The sequence below is a fragment of the Schistocerca piceifrons genome, chromosome 2 (assembly GCF_021461385.2).
Source record: "Schistocerca piceifrons isolate TAMUIC-IGC-003096 chromosome 2, iqSchPice1.1, whole genome shotgun sequence".
In the NCBI taxonomy this organism is placed as follows: domain Eukaryota; kingdom Metazoa; phylum Arthropoda; class Insecta; order Orthoptera; family Acrididae; genus Schistocerca; species Schistocerca piceifrons.
In genome coordinates, this window is record NC_060139.1 from 737643676 (window position 1) to 737664273 (window position 20598).

Below are 20598 nucleotides of genomic sequence, written 5' to 3' on the forward strand. Positions count from 1 at the left end.
TACGCGAAATGTGCGACGGTGGCAGAATGATCGTTTTGCAGTCGGCCTCAAATGCTGGTTCTCTACATTTTTTCAGTGGTGTTCCTCAAAAAGATCGTCGCATTCCTCCAGGGATTTTCATTTCATGTCCCGAAGCATCTCCGTAATACTTGTGTATTATTCTAAACTACCGATTACAAATATAGCAGCCAGCATTGTTGTAATGCTTCAATGTCTTCGTTTAATTAGACCTGCTGCGGATGCCAAAAACTCGAGAGAAGGCCTATCCAAGAACAGGTCGCACTAGCGGCTTTCATGCGATGTCCTTTACAGATGAACCACACTTACCTAAAGTTCTCACAATTAACTGAAGTCGGCCATTCGCCTTCCCCACTACAATTCTTATATGCTTGTTTCATATGACATGCTTTGCAACGTTACGCACAGATATTTCAACGATGTGACTGTGTCGCGCAGAAAACTACAAACGCTGCATTAAAAAATTAAGGGTTTGTTCTTGCTGCTGATCTGCATTAATCTGCATTTTTCTACATACAGAGCTAGCTTCCATTCATCATACGAGATAGAAATTTTGTCTAGGGCATCTTATGGTATACCCCTACAGTCACTCACCTTCGACATCTGACCGTACACCAGTATAATCAGCAAGCAACTGCAGACAGCTGCTCACACTGTTCACCAGATCATGTATGTATACAGAAAATAATGGTCCTATCACATGTCCCTAGGCCACTCTTCACGATACCATTGTCTCTGAGGAACAGTCGCCGTCGGGGACAAAGTAATCGGTTCTATTACTTTCTACTCATATATCTGGAAATTTATTCCGTATGCTCGTTTCTTCATTAGCAGTCTGCAGTGGGGCAGCGTATCTAATGCTTTATGGAAATCTAGGAATATCTAATTCGCCTGTTGCCCTTCACGAATAGTTCGTAGTATATCATGCTACAAAAGGGCAAGCTGAGTTTTGCACGAGTGATGCTTTCTAAAGCCGTGCTGATTCGTGGACATAAGCTGTTCGGTCTCTAGGAAATTTATTATATTCGAATTCAGAATGCGTTCTAGAATTCTGCAGAAAACCGATATTGAGGATATTGGTCTGTAATTTTGCGCGTCCGTTCTTTTACTCTTCTTACATGTAGATGAGTCACAAGCGCCTTTTACCAGTTGCTTGGGACTTGGCATTGGGGGAGAGATTCGCGATAAATGCAAGTTGAGGAAGGGCCATTGCCAAAGAGCACTCATAGTAAAACCAAATTGGGTTTCAATAGAGAGCAACGTATTTGCTTTGAACTCTTTCACTAGTTTGTCTGCTCCACAGATGCCTGTTACTGTGCACTTTATACGGGAGACATGGTCAAACGAACGCGTGAACGATCTGTTAAGCGAGAAATTTCAGAATTCGACTTTCCTTTTACTATCTTCTACTGCTACACCAGATTTCTCTATGAGTGACTGGATATAAGTCTTAGACCCTCTTAGCGATTTTACGTATGACTAGAATTTTCTTGGGTTCTTTTGCTAAGGTCTGAGGGTGGTATTAGTTGTATGCTTGACTCATATATCGTTTTACAGAGGCATTACTATCTTCTAATTTTCACTGTCGTCTTTTATGCGTTCTCTTTTGAACCGAGATTGCAACAGCCTTTGGTTCCTTAGCATTTTCTGAATTTAGTCCTGTAACGGTTTCTCCTCCTGTGAGCATATTGTTAGTACCGTACTATGGCAGTCCCTAGAAACACTCAGCAACCCTTGTCCAGTGACCGCCGGATCTCCGCCTTTTTTCGGCTTGCCGCTTTGCCTCGTGATCATACTGATACACCCAGCACTCAGCCATGGTGTTCATGCGGCTGAAGAAGCTGTCTGAATCGGTCAGACACAGATCTAACATTCCCGCTGCTGCTTCTGTACGGCGTCTGTTCGGAACCCAGACGGCGGCGGCCTTTCTTATATTCTAATTTTCGTGCTGGACTTTGAAAATAGAAGGATGACTCACTTCAGATAATCCTACTCGATTATGATATGTGAGTGTTTCAGTACCAGGGCCTGAACTTCTATTGCGAATCCCGCATCTTCACAGATAAACAACCATTTCATTCTTCTTCTTTCACACTTGTGAGATCACATTGAATATGTCTGCACCACCGAACCACTTTCTTAAATGAGGATGCGTTGTCACCGTGGACTTCCAGCAACTCAGCACGGCTTCTTGCTCCTCTCCAAATACAGAATACGGAATGCCATACGATGCTCCATCAATGGGCTGCGTCATTTATTACATACTTTTATTTTTTCTAGGCGATATTTAAACCTTTATTGCTTGTATTCGGTTGAAATGATACAGGGTGAATTATAGAGACATAAGTCATAGAAGGTGCGGTATTGCTCAGAGAATACGCTTACCACACTCTGCGGAGGAGGGCCATAGGAAGAATGGAAGCAGCGGAGTCGCAAACTAATGTGGCTGGCTTAATGTGAATCGTTCTGTTGTTTCTCGAATGTGGCGATAGTTTATGGAGACCGAAACTATATCCCGAAGACGAGGGCAGGGCGGACACATGTGACATCATAACAAAGTCCGCAGCTCGTGGTCGTGCGGTAGCGTTCTCGCTTCCCACGCCCGGGTTCCCGGGTTCGATTCCCGGTGGGGTCATGGATTTTCTCTGCCTCGTGATGACTGGGTGTTGTGTGATGTCTTTAGGTTAGTTAGGTTTAAGTAATTCTAAGTTCTAGGGGACTGATGACCATAGCTGTTAAGTCCCATAGTGCTCAGAGCCATTTGAACCATTTGAACCATCATAACAAAGGACCGTCATTTGGCTGTAAGGGCACTGCACGGCAAGTGACATGTGATCTCGCACAATCCACTGGACGTGTTGTGTAGACGCAAGCGGAGTACAGAAGGCTTCGGTACAGTGCCCTTTATTGTTGGAAACAAGCTGTATGTGTAGCTCTGACGCATCTTCACACAAGGGAATTTCTGGAGTATACTTATCAACAAGCCACCTGGAAGGTCGAATAGTGGGGCAATGTTCTTCTCATAAATGAGTCCCGATTTAGATTGCAGAGTGATTCTCGGCAGATTCTCATCTCTAGGGAACGTGGAACACGATTTTGGGATCGATATCGAGGAGGATCCCTAACGGTATGGGCAGGATTTATGTCGACCACTCAATACCTTCTCAAGAAATTATCCGGGTGAATTGGCAAGGTTTAAGTGTTGTCAGGTATCGTGAAGAGATCTTGGAACCTCAAGCGATGTTGTTGCGGGTGCTGTGGGCCCAGAGTTTGTACTACTGATGGACGATGATGCTCGAATTCATAGAGCTAGAGTGATTGATGTTTTCGTGGAAATGGACGATATTGCACGCATGGCGTGGCCTGCTCACTCTCCCGATATGAATCCAACAGAGCACGGACGCGGTGGCCGAGCGGTTCTAGGCGCTTCAGTCCGGAACTACGAGACTGCTACGGTCGCAGGTTCGAATCCTGCCTCGGGCATGGATGTGTGTGATGTCCTTAGGTTAGTCAGGTTTAAGTAGTTTTAAGTTCTAGGGGACTGATGACCTCAGCAGTTAAGTCCCATAGTGCTCAAAGCCTTTTTTTTTGGCGGGGGGGGGGGGGGGGGTTGGGGGGTTGTCCTCGGGGGACGGGTTGCAGTCAAGTTCAGCACCTACCAACTACTCTCCTAGGCTTACGATTAGCTCTACAGGAAGAATGGGCATTATTGCCTCAACACGAGATTGATGACATCATTCACAGCATGCCCCATCGTTGTCAGGACTGTATTGGTGCCCACACTGAGCGCATTAACTAGTTGTCGGAATATGTGTGCAAATCCCTTTAGTTGGGGAAATTAAGAAGTTTTTGTCCACCGTTATGCATCTTGCAGTTGTTTAAGTTCTGTATTGTTTACATTGTTTCTACTTTACTATCATCTGTTTACAGATGAACGCCGAGTGAGATCACAGGTATTTTCTTCGTCTGCTAAAAGAGCTTATTTAAGAGGAAATAGTGTCAAAATTAAATTTTCTTTGTTTTGTATACTTGCTGTAGTGTTCGTTCTTGTCACACAACTGAATATTAGCGTCCCAGAACCGCTTGTTATTGAAAAAACTTGTTCTTTAGCTGAAATCCCGATAATCGTGACATAACCCGAAATTTTACGTGACAAACACAAAAAATTCTATTCAAGTTTTCTTGATAGTGCAAAATTCGTTTAAAAAAGACTACTACTAGTTTCATCAGTGTCTATTGACGCAATAAAAGTTAATTAAACGTTTCTAAATCGTATTTAACTAACACATTTCGTATTGCTTACTAACTAAATAGGCGCGATCTAGGCCTAAATTTTCCGAGTTATAAACGTTTAAAAACCTGACAAAACACACCTGATAACGTAAATTCTCTAAAAGCAAATTAATTACAAATTCATTGTTCTGTCATTGTACTTCTTAATCAGTACAAAAAAAAAACAGCGCACGTAAGACCTTTGTGTCGTTTTTTTTTATTTTTCACGTAGCCAATCTCGCGTCCTTGACAAATTTAGAAAAATTCTTTAAACTTAATTATTCTTTCGAAACTGACCATGAGTGAGAAACGTGGAAGATGTTATAGGGTAGTGAGTAGAAAGATTTGTTGCCAATCTTGTTGGAAATATTTTCACTGGGGGGGGGGGGGGGGGGGGAGTGATGCAGTGGCAAGAATGTTGGGAGAACAGAAGAGGCTGTCTGTTGGAACTGCAGTGTATGCAGTAGGAACAGTTAGATTAGGGAACAGGAAAGGAAAATCTGTGCCCTTCAGGCACAGTTGGAGGAAGCAAGGAAGGAACTCATAAGGATCAAGGGAGATAGGGGGGAGGAGGGTGGTTGGGATATGGCAGCTGGTAGGAGGATAGGAAGAAAGAGAACGCGATCTAACAGTTCTATCATCAACACAAAAAACAGGTATCTACCACAGCCTGAGTTAAGTGGGGAAGAGCCTCAGGTAGAACAAGGAGCAGGAAATGTGCAGCACACTTCAACCGAGGCCAAGAACCCTAGGAATTTACAAAGTGTTAGGAAGAAGAAGGTGCTGCTGCTAGGTAATAGCCATGTGCGAGTTGTAGGCACTCAGTTACAAGAAAGTTTAGGAGCAGCGTACAAGGCCACCAGTATCTTAAAGCCAAATGCAGGGCTAAGTCATGTGATAGAGGACCTAGAGTCTTTATGTAAGGACTTTACAAAAGAGGACCATGTAGTGATAATGGGTGGGACGGGAAACAGTTTGGAGAGGGATGGGGCATATGACATAGGTGGTGACCTGGACAAGATAGCTTCCCTGACTCATGGCACCAACGTACACTTTGTTGAGCTGTTCTGACGTTATTCTCGACCACACCTTGATGGAGTTGTGAGGCGAATCAATGTGGGGTTAGGGATGGCTCTGAGGACAGCCAGCTTTGCTCATGTTTCTCTGGTGCCCGTCGGGACTATCAACAGATGTGGTTTCACTAGGCATGGCCTAAACCTAAAGAGGACTGGGAAGGGAAGATAGATAGAGCTGATTCATAGGTGGTGGATCTCGGGCCACACGTGGTCAGATACCTGTTGTCACAGGTAGGAAAAGTAGGTCTTTTTTAGCATAAATCCAGACAACAGGTTCCCCTGCCTAAAGAGTATCTCCAGCACTTTAAAAAATCACTCACAAGACAGATTTTAACACCTCAAACATCACATATACCAAATGTCACAAAGAAAAACAAATCATTGGAAAGAGTAACATGGGGCATTTCACAGACTTAGAATCCTCCATCAAAACATGCAATCAATAAAACATAAAATACAGCTATTAGGAGTTGAGCTCCAATCTTTGAACTGCACAGTATTTTGTATTACGGAGCACTGGTGTAGAGACACAGAAATCCAACATGTAGTATTATCATTGTATGAAAAGGAAAATTTTTACCGCAGAACTACTTCAAGTGGTGGAGGAGCATGCAATTATATCAGAAAAGGAACACAGTTCAAATCAAGACATGACCTCACCATAAGTGAAGAGAAACACTTTGAAATATGAGCTATTGAATTAACAGGGCTTGATGTGTATGTATAGACCTGCCAGGGTAGTGTGGACACTTTTTTCAATGAGTTAACATAAGCTCTAGATAAAGTCTCAAGAACAAAGGTCATCATAATTCTGTGTAGGGACATTAACATCAACACTAACATCATAAATGAATCCAGCATCACCTTCATAAATATCCTTCAAAGTTTTGGCATGCCCCTATTGGTCAATAGTGCAACAAGAGTTACCACAACGATTTCATCAGTAATTGACCATGTGGCCACAAATATGGACAGAGAAAAATGTGATGTAGCTGTAAAAGATCTCGGACTATCAGACCATCTCTTTCAAATAACAACAGTAAAGTAAGGCATCAAATCGTTCCCTAAACTACGAGCCTACAAACGACATCCATCAGAACTCAAAATAAAAGATTTTTCAAAAGAACAAGAAAAACAAAGCTGGGATGAAGTGTATAAGGAAACCAATGTGAATATGAAATTATCTAAATTCTCCACATTGTTTAAATTGAACTTTGAAAAGGCATTTCCAAAAGTGTGCATGTCTGTATCAACATCTCACAAAATAAGATGGATAACAGCAGGTATTATGAAGTCCTCCCAAGACTTAAACACCTCAGCTCCATGAAACAGATACGCATTGATCCAGAATTCTTAAATTTCTAAAATAGATACAAAAAGATCTATAGATCTATAGGAAGCTGCTGATCGCTGCAAAAAAGTAACAAAAAAATTTGTAATGCAGAGAATAAAAGCGAAGCAGTCTGGGATGTTATAAAAAAGGAAATGGGGAGAGGCAAACAAACACAGAATAACATACTGCTAAGCGAGGGGGATAAAGTAATACATGATACACAGCACTTAGCAAACTGTGTAAACGAGCATTTTTCAAGTATTGCAGAGAAGTTACAGCAAAAATTCCCCCAAACAAATTTAACACCTGTAAATAATGTTGCACTAAATACAATGACATTACTTCCAACCACACAGAATGAAGTCAATAAAACTGTTCAAAAACTAAAAAATAAATAAAAAGTCAGTAGTCTTACATTAAGTACCAATGTGTGTACTGAAACAATGCATAGGGATTATACAAGGTCCCTTAACAAATATAATAAATGAATCCTTCATATCAGGGACAGTTCCAGAGCAGTTAAAATAGGCAAGAGTTGTACCTTTTCTGAAGAAAGATGATGCAGAAGACATAGAAAATTACTGTCCCAGTTCCCTGCTGTCAGCATTCTCAAAAATAATAGAAGCAATTATGAAAGACAGATTAATTAATTGCTTGAATAAATACAACTTTTAAGCGGATCACAGTTTGGTTTCCGAAGCGGCAAAAATACGCAACCAGCCATCGTAGAATTCACAAAAGTTGTACTTGATGCTCTTGATAAAGATAAGTGTGTCACAGGCATATTTTTTGATCTTTCTAAGGCGTTTGATACAGTCGACTACAATATTACACTCCTGGAAATGGAAAAAAGAACACATTGACACCGGTGTGTCAGACCCACCATACTTGCTCCGGACACTGCGAGAGGGCTGTACAAGCAATGATCACACGCACGGCACAGCGGACACACCAGGAACCGCGGTGTTGGCCGTCGAATGGCGCTAGCTGCGCAGCATTTGTGCACCGCCGCCGTCAGTGTCAGCCAGTTTGCCGTGGCATACGGAGCTCCATCGCAGTCTTTAACACTGGTAGCATGCCGCGACAGCGTGGACGTGAACCGTATGTGCAGTTGACGGACTTTGAGCGAGGGCGTATAGTGGGCATGCGGGAGGCCGGGTGGACGTACCGCCGAATTGCTCAACACGTGGGGCGTGAGGTCTCCACAGTACATCGATGTTGTCGCCAGTGGTCGGCGGAAAGTGCACGTGCCCGTCGACCTGGGACCGGACCGCAGCGACGCACGGATGCACGCCAAGACCGTAGGATCCTACGCAGTGCCGTAGGGGACCGCACCGCCACTTCCCAGCAAATTAGGGACGCTGTTGCTCCTGGGGTATCGGCGAGGACCATTCGCAACCGTCTCCATGAAGCTGGGCTACGGTCCCGCACACCGTTAGGCCGTCTTTCGGTCACGTCCCAACATCGTGCAGCCCGCCTCCAGTGGTGTCGCGACAGGCGTGAATGGAGGGACGAATGGAGACGTGTCGTCTTCAGCGATGAGAGTCGCTTCTGCCTTGGTGCCAATGATGGTCGTATGCGTGTTTGGCGCCGTGCAGGTGAGCGCCACAATCAGGACTGCATACGACCGAGGCACACAGGGCCAACACCCGGCATCATGGTGTGGGGGGCGATCTCCTATACTGGCCGTACACCACTAGTGACCGTCGAGGGGACACTGAATAGTGCACGGTACATACAAACCGTCATCGAACCCATCGTTCTACCATGCCTAGACCGGCAAGGGAACTTGCTGTTCCAACAGGACAATGCACGTCCGCATGTATCCCGTGCCACCCAACGTGCTCTAGAAGGTGTAAGTCAACTACCCTGGCCAGCAAGATCTCCGGATCTGTCCCCCATTGAGCATGTTTGGGACTGGATGAAGCGTCGTCTCACGCGGTCTGCACGTCCAGCACGAACGCTGGTCCAACTGAGGCGCCAGGTGGAAATGGCATGGCAAGCCGTTCCACAGGACTACATCCAGCATCTCTACGATCGTCTCCATGGGAGAATAGCAGCCTGCATTGCTGCGAAAGGTGGATATACACTGTACTAGTGCCGACATTGTGCATGCTCTGTTGCCTGTGTCTATGCGCCTGTGGTTCTGTCAGTGTGATCATGTGATGTATCTGACCCCAGGAATGTGTCAATAAAGTTTCCCCTTCCTGGGACAATGAATTCACGGTGTTCTTATTTCAATTTCCAGGAGTGTATATTAAATAAATTAGAAGCATTAGGAATAAGAGGGGTTGCTAACGACTGGTTTCGATCATACCTAACAGATAGGGTACAAAAAGTGAAGATAACACATACTTCAAATAGATCCAAACATTTAGTAAAACACTTATCAGAACGAAAATACATTAATATAGCGGTTCCGCTGGATAGTATATTACGACTAATACTGTTGCTGATATACATCAATGACTTTCCCAGTAGTGTTACTCATGGTGAAAAAATCCTCTTCACTGATGACAGCACTATGATAGTCACTGAGAAAACAAGAACTTCTTGCGAGAAAGCAAATGAAACTCACAAGCTAGTTTATGATTGTTCAATAAGTAATGAGGTGACATTCAACATCAAGAAAAATGCCATGAATTTCAGTATGAAGAGGAAAAATGACAGTGTTAAATTAAATGTAGATGGCACCTCTATAGACTGTCAAAAGAATGCAAAATTTCTAGGAATGAATATTGATTCTGAGATGAAGTGGTGTGAACACACAAAGGTACTTGCAAACAGACTGTCATCAGCATGTTATGCCCTTAGAATCCTATCATCAGTGTGTAACGTGCAGTGTCTTTTAGTTACATATTATTCATATGTACACTCAATTCTTAGCTATGGCATTCTTTTTTCGGGAACAAATGCACAAAATATGAACACAGTTTTCAAACTCCAGTAAAGAGCATTAAGAATATATATCCAAAAATACTAGTCGAGCTCATTGTAAAGATCTGTTCAGAACACTGGGGATTTTAACTGCTCCATGTGAATACATTTACCAGTCAGTTGTACACATCAAAAATAACATTGGTAGTTAATGCACAAACAGCTCTGTTCATGACCATGCAACAAGAGATAGACTCAACTTACATTTGCCAAGAAAAAATAAACATAAAACTCAAAACAGCATTTTCTACCAAGGATTAAAACTGTACAATAAATTACCAAAAGAGATTAAAGAAATTACCAAACTACACTTATTTAAAAAGGCAGCTAAAAAGTACGTGTTATGCAATACATTTTATTCATTGAAGGGTTACTTACCTAAAACAGAGTAGGAGCTTGATAAAAAATGTTATACAAATAAATAATAATAATAATAATGATTATAAAATATCCAACATTCGACATAACACCTTCACTTTATGTTTTTTCCTTCTTTTTTTTTCTTTCTAGAAATACTTACCCCCAGGTTATGCATAGCATAATCCTAACACCTCTTCCCCTTTCTCAGCTCAACATCTCATTCATTATGGAGGGACGCTGATTCAGTTTTTCAGGATAGCAAATGGGAAGTTGCGGTCCAGAAAATCGCCCAGAGACCACCAGTGTGTGTGTGTGTGTGTGTGTGTGTGTGTGTGTGTGTGTGTGTGTGTGTATGTGTGTGTGTGTGTGTGTGTGTGTGTGTGTGTAGTGGATGAAGTGTTATGAAGCAAGATGTGTATAGTGTGTGCAATGACTGATAGTGAGATATGAGTGAACAATGTGGCATTACATTATTTAATAAGTTATTTGTAACAAAAAGCATTGTATACCAGGAGTAAATCTAATGATTGTCTCTAACTAGAAGTCTGTAAATATATGCGTATACGAATTAGCTTATTTTAAATTGATCTAAATTTGTAAATACTGTAACATGTCCTATATCCTTGTAAAAAGAGATCTACGGATGAATAAAGCTACTACTACTACTACTACTATTAGTACATTGTTTCGAGGCAAAATAAACGCAACTTCACAAAGTTTCCGTTGTTGCTTTAATTTTGCACACCAATGTAGCATTGCTTCATAGTCTAAAACTATCATGATACTGGTTGGTAATAATTAAAGTGCAGCTACTCACTGAGGTCCAGTGTAGGTTATAGTTATTGTGTGGCAGCGAAACTTGGTAGATTTACGTTGGAAAAAAGTTTGTTCCAATTCTAGTCATCAGGTGCAAATATGGCATTTTACACTGTTTGCATGAATGTATGAGATTTACGCTGTCGTTTGACAAGCTGTAAAGCGAGTGAACGGTACTGCTATCGAGAGGAGAGACCGTGTGATGTTAGTGAAACTGTTATGTGAGCAGCAGCGATTACAGTGCTACATTGAGAGAGTATCGCCGAATGAAAGGTCTAGGGAGAGGCCCTATGTCATTAAATGGTTCAACGGAGATGATAATGAAATTCGAAAACACGTGTAAGCTTATTGTGGTACCTGAAAGAAGAAGGTGCTGAGTGATTTACTGGCTTGCTCTTGCTGTGACTGACCTTGGAGCACGTGCTCCCAGTAGCGCAACTGCTCGTATTGTGTCAAGAGAATTGTTCTTTCTGTGGTCAAAAGTGCTGGAAGTTTTGCGGTCTATGTTACACTAGTACCCGTATGTTAGGTGGACTGATAAGGAATGTGGAGGTTCTATGCAGAATCGGAAAGGAATATGTGGAAAACACTGATAAGGAGAAGGGACAGGATGATATGGCATCTGTTAAGACATTAGGGAATGACTTCCACGGTACTACAGGGAGCTGTAGAGGGCAAGAACCGTAGAGGAAGACAGAGATTGGAATACATACACCAAATAACTGAGGACGTAGGTTGCAATTGCTACTCTGAGATGAAGACGTTAGCACAGGAGAGGAATTCGTGACGGGCCGCATCAAAAAAAAAAAAAAAAAAAAAAAAGCCGACCGTATAAGATCCAGACGGTACAATACGCTGTTAGTGACGGGATATATTTTACATTACAGCAGTGACTGCACAGGATTACCTCCAAGTGAATGATTTCCTTAATGCAGCCTTCTACGAACTTCTTATCTCTAGACGTTTACCGTTGCTTGGCCAGCAGGATCACCTGCTGTGAAATCATATGACTTTTGGCTCTGGGGATGTATAAAAGAATGCGCTTACCATGGACGCGTTAGGCCTCTACATGTCCTGAAGGCAAGTATAGGCCTACGGGAACACGTTGCTCAGATTCCACTGGAAGGGCTGCGAGCAATTGTTGATTACTTCGTTTTGCAAATGCTACATTTCGTCGGCGTCTCCTGTGCGCATACTGAACAAACTTTGTAAGCGGCGGTTTATAACAACATGAACGTTATGCCTTTCTGCTCTGCCCACGTCCTATTCCTAATCCAGTACACATGTAAACAGTCCTACTCGTCTTTGATGCATACGCAACATCAGTTTTGCACCTGGTGGCCAAAATTGGAACTAACGTTTGTCAGTATAATGGGTTTCACATTACCGCGTACCTTCTGCATAAACCACAGTTGCTCATCAGATTCGTACTTAACGAAGTGCCCGCCTCTTTTTAAGAAAAATTTCGCTGCAGTGATTAACAAGCATGAACAAGCATGATATCGCTATATTCTTCAATTGCCCTAAAGTGCTGTAAAGTAAATCACAATGGCTCTTGAACGACATTAACTTAAACACTAAGTATATAGCTTCATACTTCAGGAGGGCCATTTTTACAGCAAGCCACACAAGGGACGTTACCTTTACTGGCTATAGGATCGGAGCGCCTATTTGCAATTCCTTTTATGTGCACATTTTCATCATGGATGTGAAACAGAGAAATGTTCAGTCTGCTTTATGCGATGTACTTGAAATGGGAAGGAGCAGAACTGACGTGCGAGGTGAAGAACATTCTCGTGCTTAGAAGATTCCTTTCACATATTGACACAACAATAACTTTACGTCACAGAGCTTTTACAACATTTGTATCCTGTAGTAATGGAACAACCTCTGGGCAGTGAGTCAGTAAACAGTGTTTGCAATCCGAAATATCTGATAGGAAGTCTTTCAACTGCGACATCGTTACACGAAAATGGGTTGGCATCTTCTGTAACTTTGTCCCAGGTCTTCGCTATTTTTTACAATGATTTAGGGACTTTGATGTTTTATGTTATGGGAGGAACGTTAAAAATAAAATTAGTAATGTTCATCACCTTGTATATTCGAAAGGAAACATACACATAGATTGTGATTTTCAGAATGGGTCTAGTCTGAAACAAATTGTCTTGCTTCGTTTAGGAAACTCTGGATTTAGCTACCACGGGTTTAAGTTCAAGGAGCAACGGAACATTACGAATTCTCATTTTTCTTTGTGTTCTGTACGATCACTTATTACATATTAAAGTAGCCTACTAAAACCGGTTACATGTTAGTTCATCTACAGTGACTTAGTGAAGGGTTTCCAAATCTGATTAGCGTCTAGACACTGTATATTCCTGACATTGTCAGTATGGGGTAGATCTGCAATATAGGATAACTGAAGAAAGCTTTACAAGCAAAGGTCTCTAAAAAGGCATTTTATTGGATGATCTGTTTCGACAGAGCTATGTGAAGCTACTTACCACACTGATGGACAAGATGTTGTGAAAATATTGAAGCATAAAATAAATGATGACAGCATAGCTTTGTGGAAACCAGTCATCCAATGAAATGCTTCTTCAGCGATTTTGGTTTGTGAAATTTTCTTCAGTTATCGCCCAAGACACTGCTTCTGACCGAGCAGCACCGTGGAACAAGACAGTTGAGGATAAACACTCACTATCTGCTGCTTTCGTACTTCTCTAATATACATGTACTTTCAGTTACACTAATATGGTAAAATCTGTAACTTCGTTAGCTTATGCTAATCATTGGTACATAACGCTGTATACCGACCATGAAAGCAATGAAAGAATAATTCCCATAGCCACATTTCATGATATGAGACATTTGGCGTACAAACCTGGAACAGTGTATTGATTGTTCGAGATATCATATGATAAACGTTATGTGACTGAGAATTGTAAAAGTGTACAGAGTGTTTTTGACGCACTGTTGTTGGCAAATACTCGGGGTTTGAGGGATGAAACCATTATCCTGTGCCGTCTTCACGAAGACGATAAATGTCCTTTGATTAATAATGATGCTGCAGGATTCAGGATATGAAAGCTGACTTACGGTTTTTAGGCGACGCAGAGGCCATGGCGAAGGTCATCGCCAACCCCAGGATCTTCCATACGGCGTGCATCGCTCCTGGTGATCGTAGTGACGTATAAGTGGACCTCCTGCAAGAAAGATAATGACAGAATAGCAGAAAACTTATAGATTTGTATCTCTTTTTATTGCTTGCATGTCGCTGAATCACCTATCTGCAAGACGACTCCTCACGGTACTAGTCGTTGTTCTAGCCCAGCTTATGGGTACATCTTCCATTTATCCAACATACAACGATAGTAAGAAATTCTACGAATGCATTCTCAGTAAATTGCTTTTAGCAGAGAGAAACTTACCTTCCTCAGTTTCTTTTTAGACTGTAAGTGTTACTTTAATCACAACGCGTTTTGAGAGTTGCACATCCTGCCTACTTTTCCTAGTTTCACTTCCAAGCGTACAACATACACATTCAAAAGATCTCCACGTAAAGATGGTGATATTCTACACGTAACTATCAGAATGCTCGCAATGCAAGAGCTCTCTAGTCAGAACTATCTTTGGATACGAGTGAATCTTACGGTAATCATGTAGGAATTTGATTATAAGTCTCTGTAAAGAAATTACCTTTATAATTTGACAACGCTAATTTATGGTTGATAACTAACGACATTTTGGACTATTAATTTGCCATACATCTATGACGTGTAATGCAGATTGAAGCGAAAAAGCCGGCTGGTGTGGCCGTGCGGTTCTAGGCGCTTCAGTCTGGAACCGCGTGACCGCTACGGTCGCAGGTTCGAACCTTGGCTGGGGCATTGATGTGTGTAATGTCCTTAGGTTAGTTAGGTTTAAGTAGTTCTAAGTTCTAGGAGACTGATGACTTAAGATGTTAAGTCCCATAGGGCTCAGTGCCATTTGGACCATTTTTTGAAGCGAAAAATGGAAATTTGTACAACTAGGGACTCCTGCTCATGAGGGAGCGAGCTGAACACTGCGCCATTCAGGCACTGTGGCTTTACAGATCAGCACAAACTACCCTGACGCACTTTCCTCTTCCATCCAAATTCCCACTCACGCCCTAGCGCACTGGGTATTCCCCCTAAACTTGCAAAGCATTCCAGGACTCTCCGAACTGTATTGGAATATAGTATGAAGGCTTTTACGACCGGATGACATATCTTCTGGTAAACCTTCCGGGATGTAATGTCGTGGTCCATGAAACTCTTCAGCTCCTAACGTTTCGTCCAGAGCTGCGCTGGACATCTTCAGAGGGGTGTTTCTCCTCCGGTGAGTCTTGCCGGAGGAGAAACACCCCTCTGAAGATGTCCAGCGCAGCTCTGGACGAAACGTTAGGAGCTGAAGAGTTTCATGGACCACGACCTTACATCCCGGAAGGTTTACCAGAAGATATGTATTGGAATAGCACCTCACCATGTAACAAAACAGGGAATCTTGCCTGAAACCCAGGCATAGGTTGGTTGGTTGGGGGGAGGGGACCAAACAGTGAGGTCATCGGCCCCATCGGATGATGGAAGGATTTTCAAAGGAACCAGCCCGGCATTTGCCTGAAACGATTTAGGTAAACCACGGAAAACTTAAATCAGGATGGCTGGACGGGCGTTTTGAACCATCGTGCTCCCAAATGCGAGTCCAGTGTGCTAACCACTGCGCCATCTCGCTCGGTGATCATTTTCATGTTTAGTGAAACTATATGAACAACAAACAAATAATATACGTACAGACTGAAACGACGAATGGAAATTTGTCCCAAGCCCAGAATTTGAACGCGGGTCTACTGCTCACTAGGCAGTCGCTCTAACCACTACACCAACCTGGTAAAAGGCATAGATGATTTAAGCAATTGAAACTATGTGGTTCCAGAGATATGCAGCGTCTCGCTTATTGGAAGCATGCTGCCACAGGATGGTACGTCCGCAACTGTTCAGTACAGAGGAAGTTGAATTATTTTTTATTTCGTTCGTCTCAGTTGCAATGATATAATATTCAGCTGTAGTGGTTACCGGTTCCCGACTGACAAGCACATTCTCAAACCATATACTCGGCTACATACTGTAACTGCTCATACAATATGATGCCAGAAGGCAAGAACAGATTCTGTACAGCCAAATATACAGTTGCCACCAAGCACCCTTACTGATCTTAGACTATGTGTCCATTGCAACTGATTGACACAACCAAACTCAGCGTGAGTGTGAGTGTGTGTGTGTGTGTGTGTGTGTGTGTGTGTGTGTCAGTTGCAATTTACAGATGGGCTGAGGCGTGAATGGCAATTTGGATCGAGGAGGAAGCCGTGCTAGGGTAGTCCATGCAGTTGTAAATAGCCTCTGTGCCGGCTTTATACAGTGGTTAGCATATCTGCTTAGTAAGCAGGAGACCCGGGTTCAAATCCTGACCTTCATACAAATTTTCATTTCTCGTTTCAGTCTTGAGATACGTGTATCATTTGTTAGTTGATGATATAGTTACAGTAAACGTGAAAATTATTTGAAACATATTCTCATTCACTTTCCAAAAATTGTTGACTGTATTCGAGGTATCACGAGTGTACCAACAACTATACAGTGAAATTATTCCACAATGACCAGAGCTAAGTGAACAGATTTCTAGCAATTGGATACATTATTTTAGTCCTACAGCTTCCGATATTAATGGTCTGCAAGTAAATAGTGTCAGATTTGTGAGTTCAGACCTATGTAAGCTCTAACAAATGCTTGTGATCTTTTCTTAGATAGAAAACTGTGACAATGGGAAATTCTCAATATATGAATGCATGGTGCCCTCTTGGTCATGGCCGAAAGAAGACACCACACTTCATATAACTGACTCACTTATATTGGCAATGGATATGTCTTCTTCAGTGCGGATGCAAAAGTATGTCCGCCCTCCTGTGGGAATCTCAGAGTAGCGAGCATGGAGGAAATGGACAAGGATTAAGGATACGTGGCACTCGGTAGGAATGTGGGTGAACCTTGAAGCGTGCCGAGATAGCTCGTGTGGTTGTAATAACACTGTGTCCCGGATGGCGCAGTAGTTAACACACATGCCTAGCAATCAGGAGATCCATGGCTCGAATCCCGGTTCAGTACACATTGTCACTCGTCGCTGCTGGTTCCACATAATGTGCCAGTGCAGTTGACATCAGTAATCCCTTCCTTTTTCTTTCCTTTCTCACCCACTCCACCTTCAATTTACATATAATATTCGATAATGATAGAAGCTAAAGAAACGGCTTAGAATTTGTACCATGGCTAGGACTTGAACCCAGGCCACCTGCTTTCTAGGCAGATATGCCAATCATTACACCACCGAGACAGCATGGCTACCATAGCTGCACGTCCAATGCCCCCCCTAAAAAACTTCAGGCATACCATTTTGCCTTCCTTAAATCATCAGTATTGACAAGGTTCTCTGGTACTGAAATAGCACCCCCGCTTTGTACACAGTGGGGAAATCCTACCTGTACCTCAAGCATAGATAATCCTGGACGTAGCACACATTTTAATTCATTTCTTCAGCTTCTATCATTATCGAAGATAACGCTGAGGCTCATACATGTCATGGAAAATTTCATCGGTTCAGTACTCACTATGTTGTCAGATATAAACAAACCAACAAAGGTTTTAGATGGAAATGTTTACACTGATGCAGAAAACATTATGACCTCCTGCTTAATATCCCGCAGACCGTCTTTCAGAACACAGTACAACAATGCTCCTGCGTGGCATGGATTCGCCAAATCCTTCGTGGGCTCCTGAACGTTGACACAGTTCACGCAGTTGCCGCAAGTTACTGATCGGTGGTTTGTGAGTGCAGAGCGAGCACCCTACAGCGTCCTAGATGTGTCCCATTGGGTTTATATCAGACGAATTTCATGGCCAAACCATTAATATGAGCTCAGTGTCTTATTCCTCAAACTACTGTAGCACATTTCTAGCCCTGTGACGTGGAAAGCTATACAGCTGGAAGATACCATCGCCGTCGAGTAGGACATCAAGTGTGTAGGGATGCAGGTGGACTACAATAACATTCACTAGTCCACAGCTGTCGTCGTGCCTTCGGTTAGTACCACGTCTCTCACGGAATCCGTGATGAAGGTCCCCTGTAGCGTAACACGGCCTTCAATATATTGCATCTTGTAGTGGTTCATGTTTCGAACAGCTGTTCTTTTCTTGGATGACTGCTCATCTGAACACAACGATCGATCTGGCATAACAAGAGACGTGATTCATCCGACCGGGTGACATGATTCCATTGATACAGCGTCCATTCTCAACGAAGCCGTGACCACTACAATCGTTTTCACCATGGCTGGGGGGTTAGGTTGTTTGGGGGAGGAGACCAGACAGCGAGGCCATTAGTCTCATCGGATTAGGGAAAGATGAGGAAGGCTGTCGGCCGTGCCCTTTCAAAGGAACTATCTCGGAATTTGCCTGGTGGAATTTAGGGAAATCACAGAAAGCCTAAATGAGGATGGCCGGGCGTGGGGTTGAAACGTCGCCCTCCCAAATGCGAGTCCAGTGTGCTAGACACCGCGCCACCTGGCTCGGTTTTTCACCATGTCAGTGAGTCGACATGGGTACATGTTGGGATCGTCTGTAGCACAACTTCTAGTTCGATAATATGCGCTGAACGCTGTGCTCGGAAACACGTGTTCCTGAACCCCCACTGTAAGTATTCTCTCGTCAGATATGCCACAGATCACCAGCTACGCCGGTATACACAGCGGAAAAATTGCCGACCATCACGTTTTGTGATGGTGCGCAGACTTCCAATACCCTGTCGCCTACTGGTGGTCTTTCAGCCGCTTTCCACAGATGTTCAGGACAGTAGAACGCCAATAGCCGGAGGACAGCTTCTCTACCTCCGAGACACTCGTTCCCAGGCACCGGGCCTAACAGTCTGCCCTTGTCGGATTCTGTTATGTGATCGATTTTTCCAGTCGTGACTATTTCGTTTCTACTTCCACTATATATTTATGCCACCAGGCGGTATTCGTTCTCTCGACGAGCGGTGGTCAAAGTGATTTGGGTCATTAGTGTATCACTCTCGTAATCATGTTTTTATACATGTAGTGTCGGTTCTTCCCGACGCGCCCGAAAGAAAAGACGCTATTTAAAAGCAGCAGCCATTATGAATTAAGACACAAAGGAATTACTGACACTGGTTGCGAGATGGCATTGATTGAAATCAATGGGCAAAGTTGAAAATTTGTGCTGGATTCGAAACCAGATCTGCTGCTTACTAGGCAGATGCTCTGACCACTCAGCTATCCGGACACAGTGGTCACTGCAGCTGCACGGACTACCTAGCACGCCTCCCATCGTACCCATTCTAAACTTCTTCACATTACGAACGTAGTGCCCCTTACCCATTATCTTCATTACTCGAGGCATTTTGCTAGAGTACTTCGTGCAGTTATAATGAGCACTGTGTGCAGATGGCTCATTGATCAGACCATCTGCTTAGTAAGCAGGAGTCCCAGATTCGAATCCCGGTCCGGCATACGTTTTCAACTTTCCTCTGATTTCAATCAATGCCCACTCGCAGCCAGTATCTGTAATTCCTTTGTGTCATTTTTATGTTTATTGTGTAGTGTACATTATAGTAGTGGTATTTTGTTTTTCCACCTGGAGAATCACTGTATTCTCATTTTTGCCAAGAGTTGATATTTCACCTATTTTATGTATGGATCTTACTAGGCTCACTAAAAAATTTTCCAAGTAAACTCGCTGCAACAGTGCTGAAACCCTAGTTACCTTAGTATTATATATAATGACGTATCGAGAAGCATTTCAGTGAAATTATTTCATCTGCATATTTTTCATCCTGCACAGTGAGACAATGAAAAGTTCTTTCTATACAGCCGATAATGTGATACGTATTGGAAAATCCTCCGCATATGGTCTATTAGAGACTGTTGGTGGAGTGCATCTTTCGTGCACATCCCAAACTTTATACTCAACAGAACAGGGGTAAAACTGTGGCCCATTTGCAGCATGTTGTCTGAATCTGGTGCGGCCGGCCGTTCTCTGTCGTGTGTCATAGTAGCATGCTTCCAGCAACTAACAGCGGAACCCGCAAACGTCTAGTAAAGTCAAAAGCTTCTTAAGAATGCGTTTTTCTTGGTCAGTAGCTAAGAAAAGTACTTACCGAGACAGGCATATTTCAAATTGTGTCTCATTTCACGTTGGTGAATTCGGCCGTGAGTTAAGTAAAAATGGTTTTAATGGCTCTAAGCACTATGGGACTTAACATCTGAGGTCATCAGTCCCCTAGACATAGAACTACTTAAACCTAACTAACCTAAGGACATCACACACATCCACGCTCGAGGCAGGATTCGAACTGGCGACTGTAGAAGCCGCGCGGTTACAGACTGAAGTGCCTAGAACCGCTCGGCCACAGCAGCCAGTAGTTAAGTAAAGTTTGTCGCTTACGTCAGGGGCAGAGCGATAAGTATCTTGGCCACTGCAGGTTTCATAGAAGTGAGAGGTAGAACATTTTATTGTTTGTCTTTCAATGGTGACAGATCGCGGGTGTGTACAGCTAGCACCGATCATCTGCTGTGGTATAAATATCAAATGGAAGTAACGGATTCGTGAATGCATATTGTAGAGATGGTCATCTTCAAATGTGAGGCATGTATGTAACTATTAATATGAAATCAAATTAAGGCTGTAACACAAAGAGCGA

General features: G+C 42.9%; 1 protein-coding gene across 1 annotated transcript in view; it reads right to left on the bottom strand.

The window, feature by feature from the left end:
• The window catches only part of LOC124776649 (protein takeout-like), a 118870-nt gene that overhangs the window by 52291 nt on the left and 45981 nt on the right, over nucleotides 1–20598 (bottom strand). Inside the window, exon 2 of the mRNA XM_047251736.1 lies at nucleotides 13909–14015. Coding sequence (XP_047107692.1) covers nucleotides 13909–13978 — 70 coding nt within the window. The 5' untranslated portion in view covers nucleotides 13979–14015. The remainder of the gene's footprint in view (nucleotides 1–13908; nucleotides 14016–20598) is intronic.